This window comes from Perognathus longimembris, chromosome 13 (genome assembly GCF_023159225.1).
Source record: "Perognathus longimembris pacificus isolate PPM17 chromosome 13, ASM2315922v1, whole genome shotgun sequence".
Lineage (NCBI taxonomy): Eukaryota > Metazoa > Chordata > Mammalia > Rodentia > Heteromyidae > Perognathus > Perognathus longimembris.
This window is the reverse complement of record NC_063173.1, coordinates 63,279,063-63,298,984: the sequence shown is the minus strand read 5'-3', so window position 1 is coordinate 63,298,984 and position 19,922 is coordinate 63,279,063. Positions and strand designations below refer to the sequence as shown.

Here is a 19,922-nt window from a genome sequence, read left to right as displayed (position 1 = left end):
CACTCCCTGTGCTGGGCAGCAGAGCTGGGGGGGGGGGGGGAGAGGGGGCGTGTAGGAAGGGTCCATGCCCCAGACCACCTGGGGCTATTGCCCTCACTAGCATTTCTGTAGCCTGGGTACTTGGTGGGCTGCTGTCACCAGCCTGTCCTGAAGACCAGGCAAGGGCCTCTGTCGACCAAGCCCGTCACCTTCATAGTTCATCTGGGCTTTAAGCCCTTGGCACCCTGTCTACACAAAGGCAGTGGTCGCCTATACCTCAGGGGACCCCATGGCTCCAGAGGGCCCAAAGTCGATGTGTGACCGCCAGGGAGGACCCCAGGAGACCCTCCCTAGCTGCCCATTGCACGTTTCCACATTTTGTCCATTCCTAGCCCTGCCCAGAGGAGCGAAGGCACAGGTGTGCCCCTGCCCCTCCCTATTCACAGCTGAGTGCCTGGCCTCTACCTGCCGGGCCTGGGCAGGGTCACACATGGGGCAGGGCTGGGCAGGTTCTGTGAGATCAGCTGCAAAAGGCTGTGAACCAGGAAACCAGGCCTGCCTTGGGCTGGGGCGAATGCTGAGCCCGGAGGACCTGGCTCACCCCTGGCATCCCAGCGTGCAGGCCGGGTGACAGTACCGCCTGGCCCTTTCCCAGGAAGGGCTGTGTGCCCGTCCAGCACACACACCTGGGCCCTGCCGGGCCGAGGCTGCCACTGGGGACCATCCATGCCTTCCAGGCCACCCCTATGTCCGCTGTCCCCCACCCCGAAACGATGGTCAGGGCCTTTGGCTTCCTACCCTAGGCTAGCTGGGTGGGCAGGGTGCCTAGAGATCTGCAGAGTTCTCTCCAGACAGCCCCAGGGGGCGGTGCCCAGGTACGGAGCGGAGCAGCTCGGGCACTCGGTCCGGCAAGGAGGCCCCTTACCTGGTCAGCTTGGTAACCCCACTGTGGGTCTCCTTCCACAGAGACTGAAGCCCCATTGTTCTGGTCACCAAACGGGATGGGAGAGGGATATACTCTGCCCCAGGGCCGCAGGGGGCCCCTGGCAGGGGCGGGGCCCTGGCTTCCCAGGATCGAGTCCCGGCCGCAGACCCGGCCCGGGCACCACCTGCGGCACGCACCCCGCCCCGCGTGCCGAGGCCGCTGGGGCCGCGCCCGGCGCCCCCGGGAGGCACGGAGGCTGGGGGGGTGGGGGTGGGGGGAGGACGCGGGCCCCGGCGGGGCGGAGCCGGGAGGGGAGGCGCCGGCGCCCCGCTGCCCCCGCCCTCCCCGCGCCCGCTCCCGGTGGCTCGGCAACCTGTCGCTCAGGTTCCTCCTCTCTCAGCCCCTCCCCGGCCGCCCGGCCCCGCCTGTCCGCGGAGACCCAGCACCGCGCCGGGCGCGCACGGACGGACGGGCGCACGGGCGGGCGCCGGCGGCAGCGGGGCGCCGGCCGTCGGGGAGCAGGTGAGTGGCGTCCTGCCAGGAGCTGGCCGCTCGAGCCTCAGTTTCCCCGGGTGGCGGCGGGCGCGGGCGCGGGGCGGCCGAGGCTGGGGCGCTGCAGGCGGCTCCCCCAGCCCCTCGGCCCGGCCCGGCGTCGCCCCGCGGTCCCGGGCGTCCACCGCGGGCCAGGACGGCTGGAAGCCAGCGGCTGTGACTCAGCCGCCCCTTCCGGCCCCCTCCCAGCCCTGGGGCTGGGTGGGGGGAGTCCCTCACCGACGGGAAGGGGCTCCCCCCCGCGGGCCGGGCCTCCTCCAGCGGACCCCGGTGGGCGCAGGACCCAGCCGCCAGGCGGCGGGCGCTGAGGAAATCCAGGTCCCCGGGAACAAAAGGCCGGGTCCGGCCCCAGGTCCGAGTTAGGGCGCAAATCCGGGGGGTAGGGGAGCAGAAGTAGAGCCTCATCTGGGAGGATGTGCTGGCAGGGGTAGTGCGTGGGTGTCCTCCTGGGCCGCCCCAGTTTCCTGGTCCTGGTGGGCTGGACCGGGCCGCCCCTGACCGGGGAGGGTCCCAGTGCCCCGGAGGGGCAAGCATGCACGCCACGGGCCACCTGTGCCCCATCCCTGTGAGCAGGCCTTCTTCCGCTGGGCGGGTGGCGGCTTCCCACCAGCTTGCCTGCGGTACCACCCTGTGCCTAGGCCTCTCCTGGACCTGCCTGTTACCTAGACCGGGCCCAGTGCGCCTACCCGACCTGTTCCTTGGCCCTCCCAGCCTAGCGCACTCACCCAGACCTTCCCAGTTTGTCTTTGCCTCCCTTCTCTCCCAACTGTCGGAGGACTCCCGCAAACCTCCTTTCCCAGAGCCAGTCAGCCAGGACCTGAGGGATGGATCTCCGGTTCCCGGCCCCACCCAGCTCCCACGAGGGCAGCCAAGCGCCCCAGTGACTCAGCTGACCCCTCCCCAAGGTCACTCAGCGTGTGGAGCTGGAATTTGAACTTGGAGCCAGTTCCTCCACCCTCCCTGCCCCCATATGGGGCCTCCTCCCCTCCACTACCCTCTCTTCACTGGCCGGGGGGGAGGGGGGGGAAGGGGGGAAGGAGGAAAGTCTCTGGCCACAGAACCAACCAAAGTGCAGTTTGAGCCCCTAGGGCCTCCAGAACCAGGGCTGGGCAGCTCCATCTCCACCACCATTAGGTTACATGGCTCCTCGCTGAGGAAGGCCCCGGGAGTAAGACTTGTGGGAGCTGGGGGTAGCCCTGAAGTCCCCCCCAACCTGGGGCGAAAGTCCCAGCCTAGACTTAAAGGGAAGGGCGGCTTGTCCTAGCCTGCACAGGTCTGTGCGCCTGCAGGCCTGGGTCTGTGGTAGTTTGTTTTGCTCAGGTGTGTGTACCTGGCCCCACGTGCTTTTAGCCCTTGGTTGCGCCTGCCAGGAATCCTATTAAGCAAACACTTGGACTCACCCACTGAGGTCATGAGCATTCCGGACATTCTCCATGGCTAGGTGTACAGAAGAATCTGGCTGAGCCCCCTCTGGCAAGCCACCACCCTAATGGCATGAAGGAGGGAGCCACAGGAGCCAGGCCCAGCAGTGGGGAGTCCTCCAGAACCTGGTCAAACCAGAAAGCATGGGAGGGGGAAGGGGCCTCGGGACTGCATGTGAGTCCTCATGCCACCGCCCTGCTGGTGGCCCCTGTCCGAGCAGCCCTAAAAACGCTGAACGAGCTTCCCTCCTGTCAGTCACCTTCACTGGTGACATTTTCCAGGAGGTGGAAGACACGCAAAGCCATTAGGTTGTTGGCTGCAGAACCTCAAGACAGCCAGAGATGCTGTCCAGCTCTCCTTTTAGGGACATGGGATAACCTGACGCTGGAGGTCCCCACTCGGTATCAGGCTGGCCCAGGGCATTTCCCCCTTGCCAGGGAAAGCCCCGGAGTTCAGCCCAGATCAGACATCTGCTGCTCACATCGGCCGCCAAGCCTACTTCCCAGGAGGTCAGGGATGGGGACTCTACCCCTGGAGAGGCCAGGTCAGGGGCTCTGGTCTGCTCTGGAGACTCGGGGCACCAGTCTTACCTCTGAACTCCTATCCTCTCCAGGCCCTCCCTTGTACCAACCCTTGCTACCCCTGTGGCCAAAGTTCTGCTCTTGGCCACCCCAGAGTAAAGAGACCCTGTACTCCTCAGACTACGTTCTGGATACTGAGGGCCCCAGAGGGAACAAACCACATGATCCTTCCCTGAACTGGGCTCTCTGGCCCTAGAGGAAGCCACGGGCTGGCCTCTTTGCTAGCAGCTAGAGGGTGCTGGCCAGCATGGCCTGTGGGCCATACACACATGTAGCAACCTTGGAGCCGAGGCCTATGGTTGGGTAGGAGCTGAGGTCTGTTCACTCAGGCTCTGTCATACATTGTTTCCTTTCCAGGGCTCCAGCCTCGCCCTTTTGTGCCACCCTCCCCTGGCCGGTCCCACTTGCCTCAGGGCTTTTGAGTGAGCTGTTCTCTCTGCTCAGAGAGTGCTTCCCCCCTCTCACCCTTGGCCCCAGTCAGAGCCTCTCAGGCAGCCTCTGTGGGATTCCCTGGGCACGGATGGCTACAGGCCTAGATAGAAATGAGACCTCCGTGGACACCTTCTGGTGTATGGGCCGGTGGACTCTGTTCCCTGAAGCTCTCCTGGGCGTTTCTCCAGGTGCTGGACCTGGAGTGGGGGAGGAGGAGACCCAGGGACAGTCCCAGTAGCGAGGTCACAGGTCCAGTCCTGGGAATAGCAAAGCCATTGGCCAACTGGGAGGAAGTGCCAGCTTGGCTTCTCTGTCCTCAGGGGTGGGCCAGGCACTGACCCCAGACTCTGGTCCCATTAAGGTCTGCCCTCCCTGCCACTGGCCACCACTGAGGACGCCATGAGCCTATCAGGGTCTGTGAGCTGCTGCCCAGGTGCTGCCAAGTAAGACCCCAGCTCCGCCTGCCCCCTAGTCCCAGGGCACCGTCCCCAGGGAGAGGTGTGGTGTGGGTGGGCCCGTTCCTCACTTGCTGCCTCCCCTGCAGCGGCAGCCTGGGCCGGTCTGACAGTGTGGCTGGTGTGGCCAAGATGAGCGCCAAGGACCTGTTTGGTGAGTGAGGTTTGAGGTGGGGAAGGGGAGCACTGCCAGTCTTGCCCCTCCCCACCCCCAAGGCTGTGTCCAGGCCTTGGTCCGGCCCCGAGTTGCTGGAGGAGGCCTCTGGACCCTGGCTCACTGAGCGGCTTGGTGGTCTACCCCCAAGCTCCTGCCACTGAACACCCTCCCCCCACACCGTAAGGGGAGAGGCCTTTACGAATAATTCAGGGAGCATCAATATTGATTCTGCCGAACAGCACTGCAACCCGATCGAGGGGGTCAGAAGGCCCTAGCTGCCAGGTGTCTGCTCCAGGGGGGGCCTGGCCCCCCTTCCCTGGCCACACCCCCTCCCTGGATCGACCACACCCTTCTGATAGGAGGTGCTGCACAGCTGGCAAAGCAAGCAGCCCCAGAGCTGGGAGATTCTTGGGTAGCTCTTAGGGTAGGGAGATGGGGCCCGGACCCCTAGGATGGTGGCATAGAAACAGGGCCGCCTCCGAAGGGTGAGGCTGAAGCCCCTCCCACCTCGGGACAGCCCCCACTCGATCATGGCCACCACTCTAAGCCGGCCCCTTGTGTTCTTCTTCTTCTCTGAGCCTTGGGTCCTTGCCTAGTCCTGAGGCCAAGGCAGAAGCTTCCTGTACACTTCAGGGTTCCAGGAAGGACTACTCCTACCTCTCACGGTACTGTCCTTCATGGTGGCAGTGAGGGGCTCATGGAGTAGCACCCCTCACCTCAAGTCCACCCTCCTTGGTGGCCCTTCGAGGGGCCAGCACCACCTGGACCGTGGGCTTTGGGTTTTACCTCCGGAGTGAATGACAGCTGTCTCCCTGTCCAGAGCAGAGGAAGAAGTACTCCAACTCCAATGTCATCATGCATGAGACCTCGCAGTATCATGTCCAGGTGAGACACACTCAGGAAGTCCTTCTTTCCCCAGCATTCTGGGAAAGTTGGGAAACTGAGGCCCAGGAGAAGTGAGAGGCCAGAGCCACGGTGGTCCTGGCCTCCCCTGCTCAAAGAAGCTCACAGCAGGGCCAGGAGGGAAGTGCGTGCTGTGGCCAGCACCACCCTGAGTGCCATAGCCAGGTCTCTACGGGAAGAGTCCACAGCCCCTGGGAAGGAAGTTGTCAGCCTGGCCCCAAAACAAGGAACTAGCCTGGGAGGGAGGAATGGGAACAAAGAGGTCCTTTATGGAATGCCGCAAGGAGCCCCAGTGGCTGAGGCTGAGACCAAACCCATAACCTGCGTCCTTTGACCAGCTGCTAGATCTGGAGTGCTGCTTCTAGGTCGGTTTTAATCCACAATTAGAGCTCAGGAACTAGGCTTTTAAACGGCCTTCCTATGCCTGGGAGCTGGTTAGGTTCCTAGCCATGATCCAAGTCTGCGGGACAAGAGCTGAGGAAGGTCAGGGACAGCATGGCACGGGGACCCTCCTGGGGCTGTGGACTGACGATGCCACCCGCTCCCTCTTGCTGCTTTTGCATCCTGCATAGGCTGAGGCAGGCTGCTGGTCCCAAGCCCCGCCTCCTCCTTGGTACAGTGGGTCCAAGGGTCCATCAGGAGTCTCCAAGGCTGTTGACGACAGCTATGGTGGGGCCCTCTCCACCCACCTGAGTCAGCTAGGGCATCTTGTGGTGATCATTGCCAGCCACGGGGCATGGAGGTACAGATGGCTCGATGATCTGGGTCCCTTCCTTTCTAGACAGCTCTGCCATCTTTCTCCGAGGTAGGACTTTGCCCTCCGTGCTGAGCAACCACCTGGGGCCTACCAGCCTGACTGTTGAACTTTGTACCTCGTCGGTGTGGTTCAGCCTCGCTGCTGTGGGGGGCCTTTCCTGCCTGGGCATAGACCAACAAGGGTAGAAATGGTAGAGATGTTCTGTCTCAGCCAGTGTAGAAGCAGATGAGCAGCAAGGGGGAACACAGAAGCTTGACCTTGCTTCTAACTTTCCACACAGTTAAGTTGGTGGGAGACAGTTCTGGTACCACCACCACAAGGGCCTGGGACAGCTCTGTCAGCACCCCAAGTTCCTTCCTTCAGGACCCCTTTTGTGGAGGCAGCTCCCCTGCCCCTGATCTGGCTGTGCCAGCCAATGTCCATGGTTCCAGTTTTGTCTTTTTGAAAATGAGGTCCTCTGATGCATAGTCACCTTTGTCCTCTGCTTCGTGAACTTAGCTTAAGGCACTGTGAAGAGGGCAAGGATTTGCTAGCCCCAGGGTACTGGGTATTTCCCCCCCCCCCCCCCGCCCTGCAGTCAGCCCAGCCCAGGGTCTCCCCCTGCTCTGCCCTGTTTCTGCACACAAATGCAAAGATGTTCTGACTTCACAGAGAATTTCATGTGTGTGTGCGTCACTGCTGGGGCTTGAGCTGAGGCCTGGTGCTCTCATGTGGATTTTTCACTCAAGGCTGGCACAATACCACTTGAGTCACGCCTCCACTTCCAGCTTTTTGCAGGTTAATTAGAGAGAAGAGTTTCAAAGACTTTTCTTCCCCAGCTTGCTGTGAACCTGGACCCTTAGATCTCAGCCTTCTGAGTAGCTAGTATTACAGGCAGCAGCCACCAATTCCTTTTAAAATGATGTCAGTACCAGAGCTTGAACTCAGGCCTGGGCTCTGTCCCCGAGCTTCATTTGCTCAAGGCTAGCATTCTACCACTTGAGCCACAGCTCAACTTCGTACTTTTTTGGTGCTTAATTGGAGATCAGTCTCACAGACTTTCCTGCCCAAGCTGGCTTTAAGCCACAATTCTCAGATCTCAGCCTCCTGAGTAGCTAGTATTACAGACAGTCCTGAGGCTTGAACTCAGGGCCTGGGCACTGTCCTGGAGCTTCTTTTGCTCAAGGCTAGCATCTACCACTTGAGCCATTTCCAGCTTTTTCTGTTTATGTGGTACTGAGGAATTGAATCCAGGGTTTCCTGCATGCTAGGCAAGCACTCTACCACTAAGGCACATCCCCAGCCCCAGAAATGTTCATTTTTATGACAGCCAGTCATAACTACTTTTTTTTCTGGTTTAGCTTTTCTCTCCTAACCAAGACAAGATTCCTTCTGTGTTTTCTTTTCTTTTTTCTTTTTTTTTTTTTTTTGCCAGTCCTGGGGCTTGGACTCAGGGCCTGAGCACTGTCCCTGGCTTCTTCTTGCTCAAGGCTAGCACTCTGCCACTTGAGCCACAGCGCCACTTCAAGCCATTTTCTGTATATGTGGTGCTGGGGAATTGAACCCAGAGCCTCAGGTATACGAGGCAAGCACTCTTGCCACTAGGCCATATCCCCAGCCCCTCCTTCTGTGTTTTCTTGTATACATTTCCTAGTGTAATCTCTGCATCTAGGTCAATGATTGATTTTAATTTATTATTATAAAAAATATTATTATTATTTTGCATGTGTGAGGTAGGTATCCGGCTGTTTTCTCCTATGAATGTCCATCTGTGTTGAGAAGGTTTTCAATTTCCTGTGGAATGTCTCTGATGCCATTGTTAAAAACTGATTGGACATGGGTGGGTCTGTTTCTGGAGTCTTCTTGTCACTGACCTGTTATGCTTGATACATGGTTGACTCATCTTGAAATCAGGCCATGCAAGTTCTCAAACGTTGTATTTTTCTTCCATTCCTCTTTCTCCCTGCCTTCTTCTCTTCTTTTCTTTCTCTCTTTTCTCCCTTTCTTTCATAGGCTTTATTCTGTTGTCCAGGCTGGTCTAGAACTCCTAGGCTCAAGCTATCATCTGGCCTCAGCTTCCTGAGTAGTTAGGACTACTGGCACATACCCCTCTATATCCAGATAACATTTTTTTTCTTTAGTATTCTAAATTCTTTGGGCTTACATATAAATATTTAGAATCAATTTATCTATTTCTACTTCCAAAAAATGAATGTACTTGTACTGAGTCAAATATATAAGTCCAATTTAGGGAGACTTGATACTATAACAATATTGTGTTTCCTATCCATGAACATGGGATGTCTTTCTATTATTTATTAAATAATCTAATTTGCCAACAAATAGGTTTTGCTAGGGCTTTTTTGTTTGTTTATTTGTGCCGATCCTGGGTCTTGAACTCAGGGCTTTTTTTTTTTTTTTACTCAAGGCTAGCAGTCTACCACTTTGGAGCCACAGATCCCCTTCCAGTTTTCTGGTGGCTAATTGGAGATAAGAGTCTCACAGACTTTCCTGCCCAGGGTGGCTTAAACCACAGTCCTCAGATCTCAGCCTCCTGAGTTGCTAGGATTACAGGCATGAACCACTGGTACCTAAAGATTTATTCTTTTGAGTATTAGGGTAGAATCTAGGGTCATACACATGCTCCTTGAGCTCTACCACTTGTACCATACCCCTAGCCCTTTTCTTTTGTATTTTCATTTTTGAGCTAGGTCTCCCTAAATTTGGTTGGATTGGCCCGGAACTGGCAGCCCTCCCCTGCCTCATGAGTAACTGGGATTATAGGTGTCTATCACCATACACTGACTGATTTTTTTTCCAATATTGAGTCAACCTTGCATTTCTGGGATAAATATCATCTATTGGAGATACATTATGTTTCTTTGTGTCCATGCATTAATTTGCTGATGTTTAGTTTAGTTTTTTTTGTATCAATGTCCATTACAAATCTGAATTTATAACTATATATAATGCCTTTGGCAGATTTGTGTATCACAGTAGGGTTGTACTTATGAGATAGTGGGAAAGTGTTCCTCCTTTTTTCAGAAAGAAGGTTGAGAAGCTTGTTTTCCCCTTAAATGTTGTTAGAATTCACTACAGAGATCTTTTGCATACAGGTTTTCTTGGTAGGAAAATTTGACTATTAATTAACTTTCTTGTTTGTGTGATCTGTCAATGGCCCCTCTTTTGTTTTAGGTATGTAATGTTTTCTCTAGTATTTTTTCCCTTGCCTTTTTTTTTTTTTTTTTGCCAGTCCTGGGCCTTGGACTCAGGGCTGAGCACTGTCCTTGGCTTCTTTTTGCTCAAGGCTAGCACTCTGCCACTTGAGCCACAGCGCCGCTTCTGGCCTTTTCTCTCTATATATATATGATGCTGAGGAATTGAACCCAGGGCTTTATGTATACGAGGCAAGCACTTTGCCACTAGACCATATTTCCAGCCCCTTTCCTTTTTAAAAAAAAAAAATTGTATTCATCTTGGGACTTCAACTCAGGGCTTGGGATCTGTCACTGAGCTTAAGATCAGTGCTCTACCACTTGAGCCACAGGCTCTACTTCTAGATTATTGGTGGTTAATTGGAAATAAGAGTCTCACACTTTCCTGCCTGGGCTAGCTTCAAACTACAGTTCTCAGATCTCGGCCTCCTGAGTAACTAGGATTACAAGCGTGAGCTACTAGCACCTGGCCTGGCCTTGTTTATATATGATGATGGAGACTGAACCCACAGCCTTGTGCATCTAGACAAGTGTTCTACCACTGATCTATATCTTCAATCGCTTCACTTTAAATACTGGCGATTTTCTAATATTTTAGTTTTTTTTCTTTTTCTTTTTTTTTGTTTTGAACTCCGGGCCTAGGTGCTGTCCCTGAGCTCTTTTGCTCAAAGCTAGCACTCTACCACTTTGAACCACAGTGCCACTTCTGGTTTTCAGGTGGCTAATTGGAAACAAGAGTTTCACGGGGACTTTTCTGCCTGGGCTGGCTTTGAACACAATTCTCAGATCGCAGCCTCCTGAGTAGCTGGGATGACAGGTGTGCGCCACCAGTGCCTGGCTTCCTGTATTTTCTTCTAGTGCTTTCATTGCATTGTAAACTGTTTGTCCTGGCTTCTATTCTGCACCTGTCCAGCTGTCCTAGCACTGTTTACTGAATCTCGAATTTCTGTGGGAGGGTTGTACTCAGCAAAAGCAGGGAGCCTTGCTGGGGGAGAGAGCCTGAGCCAGGCTCCTGGAGAGAAGACACACAGGGCAAGCAGGGCTGGCTGGCCTCAGGACCCCGTGGACACTTTCATTCTGTGCACATCCACTGAGGGTCTTCCTGGGCCAATGCTGCCCCAGACGAGGGAGACCGTAGAACCCCAGCAGCCAGGGCCTGCCCCAGATTGCAGCAAGCACACGTCCTCCAGGTGTGGTGGGATCATGAGAAACAAAACCAAAGTATCCAGGGAGGGTGAAGTCTGGGAGGGCGAAGGCTCAGCCTCTGGCGGGAGGCGCCCTGGAGCTGGGTGTCAGGAGGTAGGGAGAAGGGAGGGCAGTACTACAGGGCTGCAAAGGAGTCTGGACATTTCTTACTGTTTCAGTCAGCACATGATCATGACCCCATCCTGAGCTGCAGCTGTGGCCCCTCAGGAACCCCAGGCTGCTCTGGGGGCAGCCCTCCCGTCTGGGCATGGGCACAAGTGAGGCCATGCCCAGTAGTGACCACTGACCCTTCCCCAGCACCTTGCCACATTCATCATGGACAAGAGCGAGGCCATCACATCCGTGGACGATGCCATCCGGAAGCTGGTACAGCTGAGCTCCAAGGAGAAGGTCTGGGCCCAGGAGGTGCTGCTGCAAGTAAACGACCAGTCGCTGAGGCTGCTGGATGTGGAGTCTCAGGTACCAGCTGGCCACAGGGCCAGGGGAGTGGGTGGGCAGGGCCCAGTGTGTGCTTCAGCCAACTGTGCGGTGGGCCTCTCTGTACGGCTCCCCCCACTCTGGCCTGGGGAGGGGTATGGGGACAGCTGCGTCTAGGTGCCTTTGGGCAGGCTGTACTGACTTAACTCCATATCTGCCCCGGCCATGTCCACAGCCCAGTCCTTGTCTACCAGAGCTTGCTGGCTGTCATGAGCCAGCCCCGTTGTGTGCAGGAGATGGCACTCCAGGTCACCAGTGGCTCTGGCCAGTCCCCATGGTTGTCTGTGTCCCTAACTGCAGGCCGTGTCTGGGCCGGGACCCTCTTGTGCATCTGCGAGTACATGCATGTCTTATGTCTGTGAGCCAAAATCCCCGTGCCGTGATCATGAGTCCCGGAGGCTAGGGCACAGGTCACTTCTCTTGGCTACACGCAAGGGCCACTCAGGCCTGTGGCCATTGTCACTCCGTGTTGGAGCCCAAGCCTGAGCCTCTGCCCAGAGCCTGCTGGGTTGCCCCTGCCACTACCTGTCCCTAGGAGGAGCTGGAGAACTTCCCACTGCCCACGGTGCAGCACAGCCAGACGGTGCTGAACCAGCTGCGCTATCCCTCCGTGCTGCTCCTGGTGTGCCAGGACTCCGAGCAGAGCAAGCCCGACATCCACTTCTTCTACTGCGATGAGGTGGAGGTGAGGCAGGCGGCGGGGGCCAGGCGCCGTGCCCGCCACCATGCCCGCCAGGCTGACCTGACGCTGCTGGGGGCCGGCCCTGTACCCCTGAGCTGACCCCATCCTCCTGTGTCCCCAGGCCGAGCTGGTACAGGAGGACATCGAGAGCGCCCTGGCCGACTGCCGCCTGGGGAAGAAGATGCGGCCCCAGACCCTGAAGTACAGTGGGGAGGAGCGTGGGTGGAGGGCCTTGCTCAGGGCCCTTCGTGAGTTGGGGGGCAGTAGTATGGGTGCAGCCCTGCAGAGGACCACTGACAGGCTGGGCTGGGCCTTTCTCGCCGCTCTAGGGGCCACCAGGAGAAGATCCGGCAGCGGCAGTCCATCCTGCCCCCTCCCCAGCCCCCAGCACCCATACCCTTCCAGCGCCTAGCTGGTGGGTCTCCTCAGGCCAAGAACCGTGTGGGCCCACCAGTGCCACTCAGTGAGCCAAGTAGGTCAGGGCTGATGGGGTCTCTCCTGGGGCTTGTGGGGGCTGATGGGGTCTCTCCTAGGGTCTGTGAGGGGTGATGGGGTCTCTCCTGAGGTCTGAGGTCAGGGGGTGAAGGGGTCTCTCCTGGGGTCAGAGGTCAGGGGGTGATGGGGTCTCTCCTAGGGTCTGTGAGGGGTGATGGGGTCTCTCCTGGGATCTGAGGTCAGGGGGTGATTGGGTCTCTCCTGGGGTCTGAGGTCAGGGGGTGATGGGGTCTCTCCTGGGGCTTGTGGGGGCTGATGGGGTCTCCTGGGGTCTGTGAGGGGTGATGGGGTCTCTCCTGGGGTCTGAGGTCAGGGGGTGAAGGGGTTTCTCCTGGGGTCAGAGGTCAGGGGGTGATGGTGTCTCTCCTGGGTTCTGAGGTCAAGGGGTAATGGAGTCTCCTGGGGTCTGAGGTTAGGGGGTGATGGAGTCTCCTGGGGTCTGAGGTCAGGGGGTGATGGGGTCTCTCCCGGGGTCTGAGGTCAGGGCGTGATTGGGTCTCTCCTGGGGTCTGAGGTCAGGGGGTGATTGGGTCTCTCCTGGGGTCAGAGGTCAGGGGGTGATTGGGTCTCCTGGGGTCAGAGCTCAGGAGGTGATGGGGTCTCTCCTGGGGTCAGAGGTCAGGGGGTGATGGGGTCTCTCCTGGGGTCAGAGGTCAGGGGGTGATGGAGTCTCTCCTGGGGTCAGAGGTCAGGGGGTGATGGAGTCTCTCCTGGGGTCTGAGGTCAGGGGTGAAGGGTACTCTCCTTTCCCACTTGGTCCCTGTCAGGCTACCGCCGTCGAGAGTCTCAGGACGAGGAGCCCCAGGCTGTGCTGGCTCAGAGGATCGAGAAGGAAACAGTGGGTGTCCAGTCCTCACCAGGCCCATGCCAGTCCTTTCTGCCTCCTCCCTATGGGAGGCGTCGCCACGGCTGATCCCTCTCCCCCTTCCAACCCCAGCAAATCCTCAACTGTGCCTTGGACGACATCGAGTGGTTCGTGGCCCGGCTGCAGAAGGCAGCAGAGGCTTTTAAGCAGCTGAACCAGAGGAAGAAAGGGAAGAAGAAGGGGAAGAAAGGGCCAGCAGGTGGGGACAGAGGAGAGGGATGGGGGGGGGTGACAGAGGAGGAGGCCACATGGGGGTAGCTGTGGCCTACATGGGTGGGGTCCAGGACAGGATGGTGCCCACCAGATTGGGGAAGGGCCCAGTCAGCATGGCAACAGCAAGCAGGGCTCCGTGGACAGGGCGGCTGGAGCCCTCCAGACTCACGCCCCTCTCTCCGTACTAGAGGGTGTCCTCACACTGCGGGCGCGGCCCCCCTCCGAGGCTGAATTTGTTGACTGTTTCCAGAAAACCAAACTGGCCATCAACCTGCTGGTGAGTCAGCAGCCCTGTGCGGGTGGTGAGGACGGAGGTCAGCCCCCCCCCGGCCCCCGGCCGCCCTCATCCGTCCCTGCTTCCCTGCAGGCAAAGCTGCAGAAGCATATCCAGAACCCTAGTGCTGCGGAGCTGGTGCACTTCCTCTTTGGGCCTCTGGACATGGTGCCTGGGGCTGGGGGCCTGTGGGCGGGCAGGGGGAGGGGGGAGGCAGGGGGCGGGCCCTCGGACAGCCTGGAGGAGGGGTGGGAAAGCCTGTGCTGCCTTGAGCAGCCCAAGCAGGCTGTGACCAGGCTCTCAGGGGCCAGGCTGTGAGTAGCCTGTGGGTGGCATGGACCCCTCAGATCGTCAACACCTGTGGAGGACCAGACATCGCACGCTCCGTCTTCAGCCCACTGCTGTCCCGAGACGCCGTTGGCTTCCTGCGCGGCCACCTGGTCCCCAAGGAGATGGCGCTGTGGGAGTCGCTGGGGGAGACCTGGACAAGGCCCCGGTATGGGGTGGGGGAGCGGGATGGGGGCCCGGGGAGGCAGTTCTGATCGGGAGGGGACTGAGCCCCTGGCCTGCCCGCTCCAGCTCCGAGTGGCCACGGGAGCCTCAGGTGCCCCCCTACGCACCCAAGTTCCACAGCGGCTGGGAGCCCCCCATGGATGTGCTGCAGGAGGCGCCCTGGGAGGTGGAAGGGCCAGCACCCACCCCTGATGACCAGGTCAGAGCCAAGCCAGACCCCAGCCTGGCATCCGCCCCGCAGCCTGACAGGCCAGGTGCTCTGGGCTCCCATGTCTGGGTATCAGTCTGTGTCCTCAGGGGTGTTCAGGGAGCTCCCGGCCTGTCACCATCCCTCTCGTCCCTCTTGCCCAGCCCCCACGAGGCCAGGCTGTCTGTCCGCTCTCCTTACAGCCGACCCCGGTGAGCCGACTGTCCACGAGACACTCCCCAAAGCACAGCCTCTCTGCCGAGCCTGCTGCACCCCTGGAAGCCTTCCCACCCCTCAGCTCCCCCCAGGCTCACAGGTAAGGTCCCCAGGTAGGGTGTCACGTCCCTCAGGGCGCACACCGCCCCAGCAGCCACCTGCCGGTGGCAAATCTCTCATTCAAGTGGTTCAAAAATACCTCTTTGGGGGCTGGGAATGTGGCTTAGCGGTAGAGCACTGGCCTGGCATGCAGGAAGCCCTGGGTTCGATTCCTCAGCACCACATACACAGAAAAAGCTGGAAACGGCGCTGTGGCTCAAGAGGTAGAGTGCTAGCCTTGAGCAAAAAGAAGCCAGGGACGGTGCTCAGGCCCCGAGTCCAAGCCCCAGGCCTGGCCAAAAAAATAAAATAAAATAAATAAAAAATAAATTTCCAAATTAGATAGAACGTGGTTAGTTTTCATTTAACTTTGTAACCAAATTGAAGGGGAAATTTCAAGTTAATTCAGGAGAACTCACTAGCCTAATACATCAAGTGATCACGGTTTCTGGTTTAGAACCAAGATTGGAAGGGGATATAGCTCAGTGGTAGAGCCCTTGTCTAGCATTCACAAGGCCCTTGGTTCAATCCCCAGTGCAGACCAAATGAAAAAGAAACGTTAGAAATCTACTAAACCATCGCACTTAAATGGCAGCTCCACCGAGCATGGTGGGGCTGATTTACGGTTAGGGTTAGGAGACCCAGGTTCTGGGCCCGCATAGCCCCCCTCCCTCCCCCCTGCCACCAGTACATGTACCCAGAGTGAGTGAAACAGAAACCTGTGGGATGCAGGCCATGTCACCCCCCTGGCCTCCTCCTGCCTCTCCTGGGGGCTCAAGGACTGTCCAGAAAGCCTGTTACCTGCCTGACACCAGATTCAGTTTCTAGAGGGAGGGGCTGGGTCCATGGGCTCCGGCCTTGTCAGCACACATAAGGGACATGGTCAGCCTGCCTGCCCACTCTGCCCCTGAAGCCTGAACCCGTGCCCGGGGTGGGGGTGGGGGTGGGCACCCACCCCCCACCCCCCACCCAGTGTGCATTCAATGTCCCCACGGGGCTTTGTCTAGACCCTGCACTTGTCAGGAGCACCTGGCTCTGCTTCGCCTGGGGGTCAGGACTGGAGACCCCTGAGGGGGCCTGGATTTGGCCAGCTCTAAGAACGTGTCCTGCCAGCCCCACTGAGACCTGGGCAGCTCCACAGAAGTCAGCTGTGCGCCTGAGAAGGCCTGGAGGCCTGGAGGAGGCCCAGCCCAGCCCAGCCGTAGGCCTTAACCCCTCCTCTTCCACTCAGGGGCTACCAGCCAGCACCAGCCATGACCAAGTACGTGAAGATTCTCTATGACTTCACAGCACGCAACGCCAACGAGCTCTCTGTGCTCAAGGATGAAGTCCTGGAGGTGAGGGTCAGGCTGCTGGGGGAGGCGGGGACTGTCCAGGACAGATGCAGTTGGCCAGACCCATGTCCCCAGGCTTCCTAGCCCTGGGCTCCATCGGGGTCCATTGCTGGGTCTTCCTGACCTGCAGCCCGGCTTGATTGAGCAGCTTTCTTTTCGGGGGGCTCCTCTGTGATGGGAGACCCTACAGTGAGACCTGGAAGGGACCTGCCACTCATGCCCACTAGGAGTGCTTTTCTGTGCCAGCTGTGTTTGCACCAACCCTGAAACCAGGCCACCCACTGAGAGACAGAAAGTGGAGTAGGCTGGGGCAAGGCTGGCCCAGGGCACCCTCCCTGCCGGACCCAGTAGAGGCCAGGCAGGGTCAAGTCCTTGGTCTCAGATGACACCCAGAAGAGCAAGGGCCAGGCTCAGGAGTAACATCTGGGGCACCCTGCCTCTGTAAAGTGGGTTGGACGGGGGTGTCCCGGAACCCCACACCAGTGCTGGTGGCCTGAGAGGGGTGGAGGTGGGCTACACAGGTGTTGACACCCTCCTCTTGCTCCGCCTCGTCCCCCACAGGTGCTAGAGGATGGCCGGCAGTGGTGGAAGCTTCGGAGTCGCAGTGGCCAGGCCGGCTATGTGCCTTGTAACATCCTGGCCGAGGTGCGGCCAGAGGAGGCGGGGATTCCTCCGGATCAGGTGACGGGCTGTTCTGACCTCTGTTCCGGCCCACCACAGCCGTCCTCTCTAGGGTGGAGGTGCAGCCGTCTTAGCTCCACGCTGAGCCCCGAGCCCAGGCCCCGCCAAGGCTGGCTCTGGAGCTCCTGGGGTCTTGACCAGACAGAGGGAAGGGAAGGAAAGACTGGCCTACAGGCCAGTGGTGGCCTGGGCAAGTCCTTAGAGCGCCTCCCTTCCCTCACCCTTGCAGGCTAACCAGAAATACTGGGGTCCCTCCAGCCCAACCCACAAGCTCCCCCCAACGTTTGCAGGAAACAAAGATGGTGAGCCATTGGGTCTTGGGGTGGGGTGAGGGCAAGGGCAGCCACAGTGGGAGGGGCGGGGTCGAATGCCTAGACCACGCCTTCGGGGCGGAGCTAAGTGCGGCCTACGCCCGCGGAGGGGCGGGGCCAAGCACGCGCCACGCCGCGGAGGGGCGGGGTCGAGTGCGCAGACCACGCCTTCGGGGCGGGAATAGGTGCGCACCACGCCCGCGGAGGGGCGGGGTCGAGTGCGCAGACCACGCCTTCGGGGCGGGAATAGGTGCGCACCACGCCCGCGGAGGGGCGGGGTCGGGTGCGCAGACCACGCCTTCGGGGCGGGGCTAAGCGCGCCCCACGCCCGCGGGGCGGCGCCTCCCGAGGCCCGCCCGCCGAGGGGTGCGGCTGAGCGCCCGGGCCACGCCCCCACAGAGTTGATCCACCACATGGACGAGGTCAACGATGAGCTCATGAAGAAGATCAGCCACATCAAGTCGCAGCCGCAGCGCCACTTCCGCGTGGAGCGCAGCCAGCCGGTGCACCTGCCGCTCACCTTCGAGTCGGGCCCCGACCAAGTCCGCGCCTGGCTGGAAGCCAAGGGCTTCAGCGGGCGGTGAGCGGCCGCCGGGGGCGGGGCGGGCGCGGCCGGGGGCGGGGCCTGGGCGGGGCCCGGCACCCACCCGCCCTCACCCTGCCCACCCCTAGAATCGTGGAGAACCTTGGCATCCTGACCGGGCCCCAGCTGTTCTCGCTGAACAAAGACGAGCTGAAGAAGGTGTGTGGTGAGGAGGGCATCCGCGTGTACAGCCAGCTGACCGTGCAGAAGGCCGTCCTGGAGGTGAGCCGCTCCCGCCTCCTCCCCCCCCCCCCCCCCCCCGCACTCACCCCTGGGGTAGCTGCAGAAGAGGGAAGGGGCGGGGCCTTGGCCTGTGGCCCCCAAGCTGAGCCCCGCTCCTCCCTAGAAGCAGCAAAGTGGGTCCGAGCTGGAAGAACTCATGAACAAGTTTCACTTCAAGACCCAGAAGAAGACTGAAGACAGCTAGACCCTGCTGCGCGATTTCCCTCAGCGGCTGCAGAGGGGGGCTCTGCCTGCGATGGACCCACCCAGAGTGCTTGGAGTATTATTTTTATATGTGTATTATTTTATACCAAGAACATAGGTGGGTGAGGTGGGGCTGGCTTGCCCGGCCTGCAGGCACACCCCCCCCCCCCCGCCCTCAGGCCCAGCAGTACCTGTGGGTGAGGGTGGCCTCTCAGCCACCCCAAACCCTAGGCCAGCCTCTGCCAAACCTGTGCCTGGCAGTGCCAGACCCTCGTCCACCTGCACCCGTGCCCCAGGATCCCTGAGTGGGTGAGGCCTCTCCCTCTGGCCTCCTCTCTGGCAGACATTCTGACCCCATCTCCATGCTTGCTTCTACACCCTCCTGCCCACACTGCACCAAGGGCCCGGGCTCCAGATGTACCCTGTCTTCCTCTGTGCTGCTCCCCAGGGGTGATCTGGCCAGGACAGCAGGCCAAGGGCCCTGGAGGGGTGTGCGTGCCGTGTGCTGTCCGCTTTGGGGAATGGGCGGCACACAGTGCTGGCTTTGTGTGCCCATGCCCACCCCCACCTGCAGAGCTGGGTCACGGAGGCCTTCATCAATCCCAGGCAGTGGACACTGCCCGTGTGCTGGTGACTGAGCATCACACCGGGAGATGAGAGATGGGGGCGCCAGGCTGCACCATTAAATCTGTGGCCTCCAAGCAGTCTTGTGTCTGTCTCCTGGGGAAGAGTGTGTCTTAGGGCCCCAAGACTACTTCTTCTAAGAGCTGTTTGGCAGAGGGCAGTCAATAGCCAAGTGGGTCCATGTATATGCCAAGAGATTCCCCCTGGGGCTTCCATGATCATCTCAAAGGGCTCTGGGGGTATTTCTGGAAGGAAAGATGCTGCAAGGTAGTCCAGAAAACCACCCCTTCCCACCTTCCTACTCTCACTGTGGTGTTCCAAAGCCGGGCATCCAGAAGCTCAAAAGCCTGACACCCAGTCTGGCTTCAAGGGGCACAGACTGAGCAAACCCAGTCTGGCAGTTCTGGGGCAGGCACAGGATGGAGGTAAGTTTGAGGCAAGGCAAAACCAGATCTAGAGAGCTTTGTTTCAAGCTGAAAGTGATGCCAACAGTAAGGTGTGGGTTTTATGGGACCCAGATGAAGTTCCGCTAGCAGGCATCAGTGCCAAGGGGCACTGTCTACCTGGAATCACCTGAGCCCCAGCCTTGAGGTCTTTGGCACCCTCTGCTGGCATCTCTGTGTGCTGCACTGAGTAGCCACCTGGGGATGCCAGCCAGCTCATCCCTCTCCTTCCCCAGGAGGGGTGGGGGTTCCTCCTGGGACAGACCTGGGCTCCCCATAGGGTGGACAGGGGAACTGCCGGGAGAAGATTGTTCCACGTCTCAGTGGGGTGATGGCACCCAGCCAGGCCTAGGTGGCCCCAGCCTTACCAATGAGACAAGCCAAAATGGACCCAGTCTTTCCAGCGAGATCTGTCAGAAGGAGCTGGACTTGGTGACCATCACGTTCCCCAGGCTCAAAGAAGAGGGCTAAACTACTGCCTGGCCAGTGGCCACCACCCCAGAGAAAACCAGAACCAAGAGAAAGTGGGCAGGTTTCCTGACACAGTAGGCTCTCCCTCCGTGCATGGCAGCCTTGGGTTCCCCGGCTCAGAAAATGGCCTCTGTTGGCTAAGGGATACCTGGTCTCAGCAGGTGCAGCTCCCTACCTGTCAGCAGGGCTGGGCTTCCTCCGGGATGATCTGGAACTCCGAACCACCTCCAGCCTGAGTCCTGCTGTATTTGTGCACCCCAGAACCTAAGCCTACTTCCTCAACCAGCCTTACCTTCCAGCCCCAGGCCACCACCGCTCTCTGTGCCGCCTCTAGTACAACTAAGCAGGCTTCAAACCTCTGGGCCCAAGAGGTGTTTTTTTGTTCTTCTTGTTTTTTCATGCCAGTTCCTGGGGCTTGAACTCAGCCTCAAGCTCTTACTTACCTTTGTTATTGCTCACAGCTGG

General features: G+C 59.1%; 1 protein-coding gene across 3 annotated transcripts; it reads left to right on the top strand.

Annotated features, from left to right (window-relative positions):
• The first annotated feature begins 1,313 nt into the window (after positions 1–1,313).
• On the top strand, positions 1,314–18,064 carry Eps8l2 (EPS8 like 2). 3 transcript variants are annotated; one of them, XM_048359503.1, is made up of 21 exons: positions 1,314–1,426; positions 4,253–4,334; positions 4,436–4,500; positions 5,324–5,388; positions 10,861–11,022; positions 11,576–11,725; positions 11,844–11,923; positions 12,052–12,194; positions 12,985–13,055; positions 13,155–13,281; positions 13,484–13,572; positions 13,663–13,737; positions 13,917–14,065; positions 14,149–14,281; positions 14,473–14,585; positions 15,816–15,921; positions 16,480–16,599; positions 16,829–16,901; positions 17,310–17,490; positions 17,583–17,715; positions 17,894–18,064. In XM_048359503.1, exons 2-21 carry the CDS (start codon positions 4,291–4,293, stop codon positions 17,918–17,920), a joined length of 2,106 nt encoding a protein of 701 aa, XP_048215460.1. In that variant the 5' UTR covers positions 1,314–1,426; positions 4,253–4,290; the 3' UTR covers positions 17,921–18,064. The 3 variants fall into 3 exon arrangements, with proteins under 3 accessions (XP_048215460.1, XP_048215459.1, XP_048215461.1); XM_048359502.1 differs by having other exon boundaries at positions 17,840–18,064; XM_048359504.1 differs by lacking the exon at positions 1,314–1,426 and having other exon boundaries at positions 4,318–4,334; positions 5,329–5,388; positions 17,840–18,064.
• The last annotated feature ends 1,858 nt before the right edge of the window (positions 18,065–19,922 follow it).